The following is a 15237-nucleotide window of genomic DNA, read 5'->3' on the forward strand; positions in this document are numbered from 1 at the left end:
CAGCTACGATGATGAAATCCGCGCACGGTTTTTGTCAGCCAACAGAGCCTATTTCAGCTTACAAAAACTTTTCCGCCCGAAACGTCTCACCATGGGGACAAAGCTCTTACTGTACAAGACAATGATCTTGCCAGTCGCCGGTTGTTATAAAAAAAAATTGGGAACTGTTGTCCGCGTTCGAGAGAAGAATCCTCCGGAGAATTTTTGGCCCCCTACATGAGGATGGACGATTCCGTAGCCTACATAATGACGAAATCTATGAGCGATACCATGTCTATATGTGTGGTTGTGAATAAAATCCGGCTTAATACGTTACGGTGGGCGGGCGACTTAATTCATATGGATAAGGATGACCCCGCCCGGAAAGTCTATAAGGGCAATATCTATGGTAGAAAAAGAAGACGAGGCAGACCCTGCTTAAGATGGAGCGATGGCGTAGGCCAGGACGCCAGACAGTTTTACGGATATCGAATTGGTGGACCTCGGCGCAAAACGGGGATGACTGCAGTTCCTTATTAAGGCAGGCCTAGACCGGATACCGGTTGTTGCGCCGTTGATGATGATGATATGCTCATAATTGCTATGAACCCAAAGAAAATGCTTTGCGAGTCCAACGTCGCCACCATTCAACTTCTGTCATGGTATGGTGGGGCGTCTCATATCACGGAGTAACTGATATTCATTTCTGCGAGGCCGGCGTCAAAAGCAATGCGACCGTGTACGAAAAGATGTTAGAGGATGTAGCCCCACTCACAAAGTCAAGATAATTCAGGAGGAGTTAGCGGTGCATGTTCCTGACTTCATAACCGTGAGTGAATGGGCTTCAGGCAGCCCAGATTTGAATCTTCTGGACTACAGCGTTTGCTCTAAGTTAGAGGAGGCTGCTTACGATCGAACTTACGCGTAGCTCGGGAAATGCCGTTTCATACCGTGCGTGAAGCGATCGATGCATGGCCTCATAGACTCCGAGCCTGTATAGCTGTTAGCGGCAGCCATTTTGAATATTGTTTTTCCTTTGAAAGCTCCATGTTTCCCTTTTCTAATGGTGTACTTTTCGATTGATTCGGTTTATTACTTTGTGATAAATAAAGATTTGTTTAACGAACAGAACTTATGGCTACACTATGTATAATTTTCAAGCGATTTGGCCTTATTTCAATTTTTGAAAAATCGATTTAAAAAAAAATCTAGCATAATGTCAAAGCTGTTATGATACTGTTTTTTTGCTTTAAGACCATATCTTTGAAATTAAAGCAGTTATAGGTTCGGGCACACTGCCACACTGGCCATTTTGTTTTGAGCGGCTTTGATAAAATTTACGAGCATTCCCCATTACTTCTTCACCGAAAAGTTACGTAATTTATTTTTTTTTTTCTGAGGAATTTTACATGACGAATTTTACAATGGTTTATTTCCTTAATCTGATCCTACAGTCATTGTTTTTTCTCATATTTTTCGCCATGTGTCAATCATCTAAATAAATCATTACTAAAATGGGACTTACGGGCACTTCAGGTTGCTTCTAATTAACAGAAACTCGACTATAGGGTTTGACAAGAAAGAAAGGAGGACTTTGGGCCGAAATCCTCGCACTTTTTTAACAAGGTCGAACGAATAACAGCTTCTAGTATGTCCAGTCCATACAATGCGAAAGCAGTTCAAAGGTTTTTCTTTATGAGTTCAAACTCGGTCATAAAGCAGGGGAGGCGACCAGGAACATTAACAACGCATTTGGAGCTGGTACGATAAGGGACCGAACATTCCGGTCAGGTGACGTAAACGTTCAAAGTGAGCTACGTGGACATCCAGGACCATCGATTGACAACGACGAGCTGCGAATCCAACACACGTCCGTATGTGAAAGACATTGCAGAGAAACTGGACGTACACTATTAGATAGTTTCCCGGCACTTGCAACAACTTGGAAAGGTGAAAAAGCTCGACAAATCGGTTCCGCATGCCCTTACAGAGCAAAACATGGCACTTCGAATGGACATTTGCAGTTCTTTACTCTCCCGCAACAGAAGCAACCCCTTTTTGCACAGAATAGTGACATGTGATGAAAAGTGGATATTATACGACAATCGTCGTCGATCAGCACAATGGCTAGATGCTGATGAGCCACCGAAGCATATGCCGAAACCGAGCCTCCATCCGAAGAAGGTAATGGTGACTGTTTGGTGGTCTATAGCTGGAGTTATCCACTATTCTTTTTTGGCACCTGAAGAAACGATAAATGCGCAGAAATACTGTGCCCAACTCGAGGAAGTGCAACGAAAGTTGAGTATTCAACGGCCGAGATTAGTCAACAGAGATGGTGTGATACTCCTTCACGACAATGCACGACCTCATGTAACCAGAACAACGGTTCGAATGGCAGTATAAGACTCTGCCTCATCCACTATATTCACCGGACCTTTCGCCAACCGACTACCACTTTTCTAAGCATTTGGATCATTTTTTGGCGGAAAAACAATTTAGGAATGAAGAGGCCATCAAAATTGTCTTCCACGATTTTATCAACACCCGAAAATTGGACTTATACGAAACTGGCATACATGCTCCTGTATCTCGCTAGGAGAAGTGTTTTGAATCGACTATTTTGATTAATTAAATAAATTTTTGTAAGCTTTACAGTCGTTTCAAATTTTATCATAGTACCAAATCGGCCATTTCTTGTGCAACAACCTAATATATCACATATAGTAATATAAACGACGAGGAAGAACGGAATAAAATTGAGCATTTAGCATTTAGATTGAATACTGTGGTAAGTATAGTGTAAATACATTGGATAAGAACATTGCAACAGCCGTTGGAACGTAACTTATAGCCGATCCATGGATGTTAGGTCTGCCCTTGCTCCTGTAATATGTAGTGTATGTGTTCCTGTGGAAATCTGAATGAAACAAATAACGTCTTCCATGTGAGCGCGTACTTTTATGTTCACAAAAATAAAATAAATTGTTGTTGTTACAAAAATAAATAGCATTAGGTACATTTACCTATGTAGGTACGTGTCACTTAAAAACTAAATTATGAAGTTTGTTTGTATGTCTGAACATTAAATATGAAGGAATGATAGAATTTCTAAGGCGTGCATATTTGAACTACAACTTGTTAAACTAAACATAACGAAAAATTTGTATTTCAAAATGTTGAAAAGAAAACAACAACTACATATAGGTTGTTTGTTTACTGTAAGTGTGGTTTGCACATTTTCCAATTTGAATTATGCTCGAGTATTTTAAAATGAAATTTGTGCAGAAATGGCTAAATATAATATTAATATAATTAACTTCTCATTTCATAGAGAATTAAAAATATAATATTGTGCCGTGTTCTATCGTTGTGTGACTCCTTTCAATTACTGAGCATAAGTAAAATTTAAACGTTCAGAATTTAGCCGTAAATTAACCCCGTTGGCGGAAATCTGATATATCACCTTAATCACAGGCGCATAATCCACCCACATGATATATCTAAGCACATACATTCTAATTCTAGATTGTTCCATTTATATGTATAATATATGCAAGATTCATCTAATGTAGAGTGTGCATTTGATAACAAACATGTGTACAAAAATAATATATCACCCTTTGAATTTCAAAAACTGAACAACAAAATATACATCGAGAGTTACTTTCTAGTAAGTAATTTGTCTTAGACTTCTCTATAAAAATAATATAATTATATATTCTAAAGATAATGCTCTCAAAGTCGTAACGATTAAATAATCAATTGGTTCTTTGGAGGTGTGTTTCTTATCTGCGTTTTTCTCAGAAAAGTAAATTTTGATATAATCACGGTATTTTTGTTTTGCTCCGTTGTCTAGTACAAGCACGTGCATGTAGATATTTCGAATATTTAGATTACAGTATCAGCTGTCATAAAGCAGTATTGTTTCTAAGGGAATTTTCAATCAATCGTATTTAAGCTCCTCTAATATTTCTCTGTCTGATCAGAGTGACAATCGAGTAATTCATCGGACTTTATACTTTCTGAATATACATTGCGTATATCTATAATATAAAAAACATTTTTACTTGTTCTATGCCATTAAGATAGCGTGGATTTATAACAATTTAAACAAAATGCGGTGAAAATTCCAGTAATACAAAAATAAATTTACATATTTTTTGAATAAGGGAAGCTCAACTTGTTAGCTAAGAATATGAGAAAAATGTTGAATTGTGGAGTGTTTCTATTTTAATTCATATTACGCTATGTTATATGGCCACTTATGATAAACTAATATCAAATTTGATATGAACCCATAACAAGGGTTTCTGCCAGGCCAGTAAAAGGACCTTCACTCCCAAGTCTTTGATATTCATCTTACTATATTTCAAGGCTATCTTCAAATTCATAAATATAAACAATGCAAATTGGGATATTTTCATGTTAGCTCTTAGCTTGTACCTTTCATTTCACAAACACTAAATATTACAATACATTACCGTTACTTTGAGGTGCATTCTAAAACTAAAAATTATTCAAATTTCAAGCAGTTTATTTTGCTTCTTTAGGCCGGTTCGCAAACAATTCCTCTACAACTGCTTCATCAGCTAGGGTAGAAATATCGCCTACATCGCGGTCGTTCACAGCTACCTTTCGAAGTACACGGCGCATAATTTTGCCTGAACGCGTTTTCGGTAGTCCGGGAGCATTTTGTATTACGTCTGGTTGAGCGAATGGCCCAATTCTTTCCCGCACTAAGTGCTTTAGTTCATCTATTAGCTTCTTATTGAAAACTTCATTCTGATTTGGTGTTATGAAACAATATAGACATTGTCCTTTAATTGGATGTGGTCTGGCGACAACAGCAGCTTCCGAAACTTGATCATGTTCTGTGAGAACTGCTTCTACTTCGGCAGTTGACATTAAATGACCGGAAACATTCAACATATCATCTACACGACCAGTGATCCAAATGTAGCCATCAGAGTCACGACGAGCACCTGGAAAATGTAGAGATCTTTTTAGAGAGTTTCGGTAGATTCATTAATAAATCCAATTGAAATGTGTTTTATTTGAAAAATACAAAAATTTAAATATTCAATTAGTGATCATAGCATTGTTGATTTTGCATACTAAAATGGTCAGAGAGCTTCTGGGGGTTCAAATCCTTTCGGTCCCTTGGAAAATGATTCAATAAAACACTAAATAATAAATTCTATAAACATTCATTTTATATAAAGTAAGTTCGAAAACCCGTAGACAGTTTCTTATAAACGTTGCTTGTACGATCAACAAGTTGTAGTGTGCGTTTCTTTTGCTGACCTAAGCAGATTTTTCCTTATATGACTAGCATAGGGAATCTATTTCACTTCCTGACGTATTGCCAGACGTTTACCCATTTAAGGTCGCTAAAACTACTAAGAATGTGGAAGCTGCTGGTAGCACCAGTGGTATGGAGAACATTATTAATTTCAACCAATTATAAGTTCATTTCCACATTCCATTCTTTAGTGCTAATGGTAAGAGCGTGATAATTGATAGGAGAAATCCCATTAGTATTCGCCTCCAATCTAAACAGTTAGTTTTTTCAAAACTTTTCTGCAAGTTAGGAAGTGCTCACATTCCACGTCCGATTTATTTATTCTATTGTATTTATAACAAAAACCATTATAGGATAATCCAAAATGTAATGTCAGCTTAATTCTTGAACGCATTAAAGAATACCTCGAAAGTTTCATCGACGGAGAGCAGGCCGCTTCTCACTCTGAATCCTCCTGCAATAACCACCATTAGCATCATTCACATCATTCTGGAACTCCGAGATACAAAAGCAGGTAAAAGAAAAGGGCTTGAGGTAACGTATCTAATACTATTATATTTCCAGTAAAACTTGCAGCTCAGTATGGATGGAATAATTTCACCATACTAAATCCTGCTTAATCTAAAATTTTCGTCAAAAAAGTTACAAAATGTTGACCTGCTCATCCAGGTTGAGAGTTCGTCGACGTTCAGCAAGCTGATAGAAGAGCTCGGATTGAATTGACTCAAAGGCAACTCGTAAAAGAACCCCGGACTATTCTATTGAAACATGAAACGTGCGATGCCTGTCCCTGGATGAGAAATCACATGTCTTCAACAAGTCGAGAAACCAGAAGCTGGGCGCTTCAGGTATGAAAGGTTTTGTTTGATTCTTCTGTGAGTGTATTCACAGTAAAGTCAACTTTGAGCTACTGTAACTTTATTAGTAATAGTATGATTCATCAAACTTGGGTATTATCCCATGCTTTATATTATATTCTGTACTAGTACACATTTTTATAACTCTAGGATAAACTTAAGGGAGGTTTTTACTCAGTTTCCTCAAGAATATAGTAATATACTATTATTAACTTAATATGAGCAGATATCGATGCGGAGAATATTTTGAGGTCACCATATAGAGGCAGCTTGGTGATTTTTGCAGATTTTTCGGTTGGGTAGTTTCTTAGAATGGGTCCTTTAAAGAAATCATCACTTTTGACCGCTCCCACTCCCTGATTTTCTATCAAATGTCAAAACTAAAACGAGCATCGAAAAGTATTAATTGAGACCTTTCATTTGATACCCAACATAACTATATTCGGTGAAAAAAATGTACACCCCCCTTTTGCATGTATCTGCATGGCTGGTCGTTAGTTCCCACCTTCTCACCAAATTTCGTGTCAATCAGTATAGTCGTTTCTGAGAAAAGTGCGTATGACAGACAGACAGACAGACAGACGCGAGAGTTTGGAGGCGTATAGTTGACAAAAAAATGAATCCTCAATTCAGGCCTATCATTGAAAAATTATGCGCACTCCAAATAAATTATTGAATAGGTGGCCCATCAATTCTAATGCTTCAATAATTTTTATATTCATGATGTTAAAATATTGCTTGGGGCCAAAGTCGACAATAAGGTAATGCACCGGGGAACAACGGCTACTTCATACAAAGATTGACAAGGGCAGCGCCTCATTGATCTCGTATGCAGCAGAAATATGGTCGTCAATTCGATATAGTTCTCGCATCTTCGCGGCCAGACCTTTAATCAAGTCAATTGAGCTGAAAACAATAGGCAACTAGCATATTTGACGTCAGCATAATTTAAGACGATTGGAGCTCGGATTATAATTTAGTGAAAACCACCTATTGATGTCATATATGTATCTACAACTCATGCAAAAAAGCCCATCTGTCCGAAAACTTCGTTTCTGATAGACTCCAGAGTGAATCTATGTTATCTCTAGAAATGAAAATACATTCACATCTAAATGAGTTCTCAGATGATAATCAAAGATAATTGAAAGAAAAGTAAAGATAAAATTAAAAATGTCACTGATCAGGAAATAGAATTAGAAACCCGGCGGAAGGAAACAATTGGTTCGACAATGGATGCAAGTAGCACAACAAGACAAAAACGAGGCACACTGAGAACATATTTAATGGCCTACCAGAGTGAAGAAAGGCATCATGCTTAGACACAAGAAAACAATAACTTTGTAACAAACGACATCAGATGAACGTTTCAAGTATTGAGAATATTTAAGGATGATTTTCAAGGGAAAACTAACCTTTGCCAAGACAAAATTGGAAGTATAATTCCCGAGAGTGACTTGATAAACAAAATATGGGCGTCCTGCCCTTTAGACCTCATAAACCCTCAAAGTTCATCGGCGTCAACAAAGGAATTTTCTTTGCAACGTTAAGACTGTATCCCTGATTTCCGTCCATAAAGGAGGTGGATATTACCATCAAGGGTATTGTAGTCACAATAAAGTGGAAAAACTATTATGTGAAAATTGCAAAGGCATCTCGCACTATGCGCTTCCTAGGCATTACTGGAAACCGGTAACAATGGCGCAAATTGACAGTTGATGATTATGCCCCACATAGGGATTTATGGTAATAACATATAAGTACTATATACTAAAAAGTTTAAAGCATTCGGAACTAATTTGTGAGTATCAGCCAGGTTTCAGCCAAACGACCGTCGAGGACACTCAGTTGCAATACGGAAAATTGTTTGCCGCGCTTCACCTCAGTCACAAGCATTTAATGAAGCTGATCCCCCATAGAAAAAGAGAGTCTACCCAATGACCATGGTCTTAATAGGCCTAATCGCGGAACTATAATTAGAAAGAGTCGAGTGGCATTACTATTTACTGTGAATATGGAAGTCGGCAACCTGGGGCTTAGCAGAGCTTCTAAAAGGAGGATACGGGAACGGAAAAAATTGCATCTGCCTATATGGTTGAACAGCAGACGTAGTAGACGTTCGATACAACAATTTTACTTTACTGCTGTTTCAGCGTTCCTGATTGCCTCAGAGGTGGAACGGCGATGTTATACAATACGGAGACCACTACGATAATTTCTACTTTATTTATACGATTATTTCTACTTTTTTTATAAAATAGCAGCATATATGCTTTTATTATAGATTTTGCAGAGCGAAGGAGTTGACACTTAGGGGACAGAACTGCTTGTTGTTTGTTTTATAATAGCTCGCATTTGAGAGGATCTGGACTACGTTGGCTTTGGCAGAGAATTTATAAATAAATAAATAATCATTTTTTTTTATCCCAATATCATAACAAGAATCAACGACATATAGGCCGTGTTGATCAGCTCACGTATATTTGAAGAAAGGGCGACAATTTCCACAATGGTCAGCGAGTGTGTCGCCCCAGAACTATATGGTACAGAACAGTGGAGGAAAAATACGAACTTTTCGGAAACACCTGGGGACTAAAACACAATACAATTGATAACGATGACAGTCAGGTATCGTTGACGCACTATGCTTTACTTGGGGTTTATGGCAATCATATAATTATCATTTTTGGTCCTGCATTAATTCAATGTGGTTTACATTAAACCTTAAAAAACTTTACTGTAGCATTGCAATGTCCCGAAGGTTCCTTTTTTCACACTTTGTGTGCAAATCTAAGTCTATATTCAGTTGTACATATGAAGCACGTAAATCAATATTGTTAAAAATGACCATCTACAAGCATAACATGGTACACCGTATCGTGCTATACGCGGCCCTTTGATCGTGCGAAAAAATTACCCATGCTTATGCAATTAACCTAACCAAATTTCATGTAAAATCTGCATTTATTACTCACCATCTCCTGTACAATAGTACCCTGGAAACTTTGAAAAATACGTATTTTCGAAACGGGGATGATTATTATAGAGTGTTCGCATCATTCCTGGCCATGGTTGTGAAAATGCTAAATAACCCTCTCCCTCTCCCTTTATTTCTGTTCCATTTTCATCAAGTAACACTGGTTTCACTCCGAAGAATGGGAACGACTGAAAAGGTAAAGAGATTTTGGTTTTTCTTTTTTCGAGGTTAGACATCTTCAAATCTTACTGCGGATCCTGGCTTCATCGGCGTTGCACCTGGAAGTGGAGTAATGACATGACCTCCTGTTTCGGTTTGCCAGAAAGTGTCAACAATTGAGCACTTTTCTTGTCCAATATAACGATAGTACCAAAGCCATGCTTCCGGATTGATTGGCTCACCAACACTTCCTAGAACTCTACAAGCAGAATAAAACAAGACACAATTATCTTTTTGATTACTCGAATATTTAAATAGAAGAAATAGTTAACTTCTTAAAAAGCCTGCTTAGAATAATCATTTTACTTGATAAAAAGCACTAATGGAAGGAACTGAATAGTGAAACTTAAACGAGAAACTCACTTCAAGGTTGAAAGGTTGCATTTTTTCACTGGCTCTTCTCCGAATTTCATTAAAGCACGAATGGCTGTTGGCGCCGTGTAAAACTGAGAAACCTTGTATTTTTCGATAACTTGCCAGAATCTGCTATTGTCAGGATAAAAAGGAGTGCCTTCGAACTATTGGAAAATATAACGTGAATACACTCGGTCGTTGTCATGAGAAATCATTCCACTTACCATCACAGACGTAGCACCATTTGCTAAAGGACCATATACAACATAAGTATGGCCAGTAATCCAACCAATGTCGGCTGTACACCAATAAATATCACCTGGCTTGTAGTCGAATACGATTTTGAACGTTGTGCTGGCATACAATAAATACCCAGCTGTCGTGTGTAACACCCCCTTAGGTTTGCCTGTAGAACCACTTGTGTAAAGCATAAACAACGGATCTTCTGCAGCCATCCACTCTGGGTAACATGCGGCCTCTTTATCCTCCATTTCTTCGTGCCACCAAAAATCACGGTCATCTGTCATTGGAATATCCTCTTCCGGAGTGTCCTCTACACATGGTGTCACTCGTCTTAAATGTGAGACTACAATGCAGGTTTCCACTTTGTGGCCCAATTCTTCACATCTATGTAGAGCCTCATCACAGGTAGCCTTCAAGTATAATAGCTTTTCTCCCCGCCAAGCACCGTCTGCCGTTATAAGGACCTTAGCCTTACAATCATGCATCCTTTCAGCTAGAGAATCAGATGAAAATCCAGCGAAAACAATAGAGTGTATAGCACCAATTCGCGCGCATGCCAACATGGCAATTGGCAACTCTAATATCATGGGCATGTAGAGAGCAACACAATCTCCTTTTTTAACTCCATGATCTTTCAAGACATTAGCAAATCGGCATACTTCCTCGAGTAATTTTCTATAAGTCAGTCCTTTTGAGTAATCCTCTGGATGGTTTCCTTCCCTGCAAAAAAAGTATATTTTATGCATTACTAATAACCATTATGACTTATAGATTTCTTATCGGCAATCAATATTTACGTAAAATATATTAGATTAGAAATTTGAAAAGAGATTCGATGTAAGCAGAATACATCACAACAAACTTTGAATCACTTTCTGTGTCATTCAAATATGCTTGTTAAGGTCGAAATACGACCCTGCTACGCATTCACCAAATTATTTTTCATAAAACATTTAATTTATAATAAAGCTTATCAATCTAGAAGTTGTACGGATGACTTAATCTGTAAAGCAACTACCTAATCTGAAGTGAAATGCGTAATTGCGAAGTATAAAGATGTGAAAGCATCAATATTTTGAAATATTCTACTATTCCCATTTCAGAACATATAAACCATAAGGTTTTCCAACCAGGTCATTTAACCTAATTATATATTATATAGCTTGCTCAATGACACTCGAAATCAAATAACTCGCGGGTCTCGTCCTCCGCTGCCAGATGCCAATATCTAGATCGATTGGCCCTTCTCAATGCATTCTGAGCTTCCTGATCTGTCTCACTATCCCAATTTTTCCTTAATGTCTTTTTAATATTTAATTTATTGTATGTATTTTAGCTCTCTATTGCATATGCCTGGTGTCTTCATAAACGTTCTTTGCCAAGTGAATTTTTGCAAAAAGCAATTGCGTCATGGATGTTTATGTTTGGCTTTGTGCGTGTCCCGCTACTGCTGACTTATCAGTTGCATTGCGTTAAGTGTAATGATAATGAAAGTTAAGTACGGTTTTTTTATGAAATGGGGACAAGAATAACAAAGAATAGACTGTATACCAAAATTTGAGCAAGGGACGTTCTGTTAAGCGGATTTTACACGCATTCTCTATTAGGTTAGCTCCAACACAAAGTTTTTGACAGACTGCATTTGCAAAAGCAATGCTAATTTCTAATTCTGACGAGACGTCCAAAATGGACAATAAATAACGAGAAAAAAATATACAATAACATACTCTGCAGAATTTTTGATTATTTTAATATTTAAAAATCTACAAGTTCTTGAGTTCTCCTAGTCTAACCCGACACAGAAAATTTCCCCATTCAGTGCATTAGTCACTTTCACTAGCTTTCTTTTCACTTTTTCATTGTATTCAATTCTAAAGTCGTTAACCCGCAACTAGCCAGCATATGTGAACGGCCAAGCGTTGTAAAACAAGTGATGGTCCCAGCGAGATCGAAATCCTACCATCCGATCACGTACTAAAAGCCGAACATGGGAGTGGATTATGCCATTCGAACAAATGAGTAGCCAGAACTTCGTTATCTGGAAAAACATGGGACTCAGTCAGAAGAATAAGCAACTCCATGTCGAATCCGAAAATCAACGAGAGCAAATCACGGTACTGGTGAAAGCAGTAAAATTCATAGAACTCAAATTAAGGGGGTCATCCCGTGTGAAGGCCGTTTTTTTTTGCCTTTTTTTGAAAAATTATTTTGGAGGACTGGATAAAGATAGAAACGTGATTTTTTCACCATATGTTTATTGATATCTCTAGTATATGTCATAAATTTTTCAGCTTGATATCGTAGCTAATTTTTGGAATACGGGTCAATTTATGCACCCATCTCCAAAAAAAGGTGTTTTTCTGCTGCCACGCTAGAGGGCGCTGTGTTCATCTCAAGAAAAAAAACTAAACGGAATTTTAATGTGGACAATATTCTACGGTCCGCAAACTAGGATAATTAGAAAATATTAAAAGGTCAATTTTTGGTGGGCTTTTAAACTTAATTTTTTGGATTTTGGTGTTTTTTTACGGCTTTTTTTATGAATAAAAAAAAAACTACCCGTCCGATTGCAATTATCCTAGTTTGCGGACCGTAGAAATATGTATTAAAGAAGTCGTGAAAATTTCAAAGAATTTGGTTGGATAGATTTGGAGCTATGGTGGCAGCCGATTTTCAAGATGCAGTTTCGAGAAAAACGCATTTGAAAATTTAAATGTGATTATCAACAGTAAAATTTTAACTCAGCATTAATCTGCTGTACCTGGTCCATAGAGAGTACCCTCCGTTTGTTCAAAAAAGTCTTACAAGGCCGATTGTTGCTCTCTCGTTTCAATTCTGGCTCTTTTAGAGAGGTCAGTCGATCGTCGTTCGGACCGCCAAATTCGCGCTTTTTTACGGCGGTCGACATAAACCTGACATATGTGACCAACTTGACATCCCATTTTCACTAGGTTTTGAGAATGCCATTGAGTCCTTCATTGAAAATAATTACAGCCAGAAAAGTGACTATTTCTACATCCTTGGCCCCAGAATGAGGGTGTTTAGGAGCGAAAGTCCAGATCAATGCATTTAACGACTCATTGTTCCCATTCTTTTCTCGACATGTCCTACGCATTCCTTTTTTACTACTACGTATATTTTATTATTTGCAAAAATTTGCAAAATTACCGGAGAAAACTCCAGCAAAATCCAATATACAATATACAAAACTTGTCGCAATTCAAACATCCATGTTCACGCTTGCTAAAAGTTACTTTGCTGATGTTGATGTGAAGTCCTTTTTCTTTTCTGATAAGTATCGATTCCCATGAAATACTCGTTTTTTAGTGCGAGCATGACGTTGAACGGTAAAGCAATCTCCCTTCGTACGATCCATTTAAAAAAATCACTGAACACACAAACAGCACAATAGTTACTACAAAATATAACTGAGTATAGCTTGAAAGCCTTTCAATGCTCACTCTAGAATGGATTATCCTTTTTATTCCAAACAGCAAATAAGTTTAGACAATTGATTGGTTTTCCATCTTTTTATATTTATAGCTGTGTTCGAATTTATAAGGCTCAGGTAAAAAACTAACAGGTAAAACAAGATTCGACGCTCTTTCTCATCGAGTACTCTAGCCGCGGCTGCAGACTCCTTACTTGTTTAACGCTGTGATTTCTGAACGACTTGGAATATCGGAAAATCCCTTTGCCCACATATTCTCCACTATATATAGATACAATTCATGCAAAAAAAAAAAATCGATTTCTCCAACCCGACACACGGGATGACCCCCTTAAGAGTAGCAATGTCATCGCTACACAACCAGATACCGGCCCGCACCAATAGTATCTTATATCACCGAAGAGCCTGTGCTAACGATCATTTCATCATCAATTTTTCTACGATCGGTCCAACCCCATAACGATCGCGGATATCCTCATTTCGGATGTGATCAAATCGTGTCACGCCACTAGTCCAACGTAACCTCTTTGTCTCCATTACCGCAAGACGCCGTTCATTGTCTTTTATTGTCGGCCAACACTCAAAAGCATAGAGGGCGACAGGACGGACGTTCGTTGATACGTCGATCACAAAGAACGGCCATAAACTTTTCAAACAGCAAGGGTAAAAGTCACCATGTTAAGAATTCCAGAATTCCAATCAAATTTCAATTGAGAGTTTCTATAGCCACTTTCAAACCTTCTCAGGAAATCCATGAAGCCGCAAAGGTCAAATACATTCGTCACCAAATTGTAACCATCGACAAAATTCAAGAGAGATAATTGCCAAAAACTCAAGCACGTTGCCCAAAATAGCTGAAGAGATCTGTAAAAGGGATGATATTCACCCGCTTGTTTAATCGTTTAATCGACACTCTTGGATGATCAGGACACTGATACAGCTTTTTGTGTGCGCATTGTTTTCTTCTAAATACACTGGCTATTCCACAGTCAAATGAAATCTTACAGACACATATCAACACAAAGTGGTTTAATTATGAGACAACAAACAAGAGGAATATAACCAAGTGACAACCTTGAATCAATAAAGCCATAAAACGAGTTTGTGTAATATGTTAGACAGAAATGTTTTTTTCTTTACGACGCATCATGGCCAAAGAATGCATTGAGGTGTTAGGATCTAGTAGGAATCATATGTTCAAAATACTGTTGGGTAACAAAATAGGCCCTAAGAAACAGGACGAAAAAATGTGACATCTAAAAAATTTCTTGCGAGAATTGTCCATGCCCCTACATAGGACAAATGATCAACTATCTGAAAGAAGCTAAGTTAGGGAAACGGAAGAGAAGGCAACACATCAGTTCTGTTTTGCTGACGATAATGCAACATTAATTTCACATAACTCCACTTTATGAAAAATTGTCGTCTTCAAGTGAAAATCAACAACATAAGAATACACCTTAATAAAAGGGCCACTTGGAAACGCCACATAGGGACAAAGAACCAGCAACCTACGCAGCAGGTGATTGATCTACATATTGGTCCTTAAAACAATATGGACAAATAGGATTCAATTATGGGCTCTGCCAAACCATTCAATGTTAATCTACTAGCGCGATCTCAGTGTAAATTTTTAAGGTTCATCCCCACTGCTCTGTAGTATTTCTGTGACACCATAAAGATTTACATATTATAATCTAGAAAAATAGTGAAGCAGATTGAGTATTGTGCCAATAAATACTTGGCCAAACTTAAGAGCCCCAAGAATATAGTAAACAAAATTTGGCTTCCAGAAAGTTCAGGACTCTGAAAAGAGTCCGCTCCTTCAATCTAGGGGAAGCATAATCACGTA

At 37.7% G+C, this 15237-nt stretch overlaps 1 protein-coding gene across 1 annotated transcript in view; it reads right to left on the reverse strand.

Annotated features, from left to right (window-relative positions):
* Nucleotides 1-2918: 2918 nt before the first annotated feature.
* Nucleotides 2919-15237, reverse strand: part of LOC119648010 (acetyl-coenzyme A synthetase) — a 29644-nt gene continuing 17325 nt past the window's right edge. Inside the window, exons 2-6 of the mRNA XM_038049410.1 lie at nucleotides 9916-10654; nucleotides 9701-9855; nucleotides 9368-9536; nucleotides 9117-9306; nucleotides 2919-4964 (exon numbers count right to left, since the gene is read on the reverse strand). Coding sequence (XP_037905338.1) covers nucleotides 4516-4964; nucleotides 9117-9306; nucleotides 9368-9536; nucleotides 9701-9855; nucleotides 9916-10654 — 1702 coding nt within the window. The 3' untranslated portion in view covers nucleotides 2919-4515. The remainder of the gene's footprint in view (nucleotides 4965-9116; nucleotides 9307-9367; nucleotides 9537-9700; nucleotides 9856-9915; nucleotides 10655-15237) is intronic.

Source organism: Hermetia illucens, chromosome 2 (genome assembly GCF_905115235.1).
Source record: "Hermetia illucens chromosome 2, iHerIll2.2.curated.20191125, whole genome shotgun sequence".
NCBI lineage: Eukaryota > Metazoa > Arthropoda > Insecta > Diptera > Stratiomyidae > Hermetia > Hermetia illucens.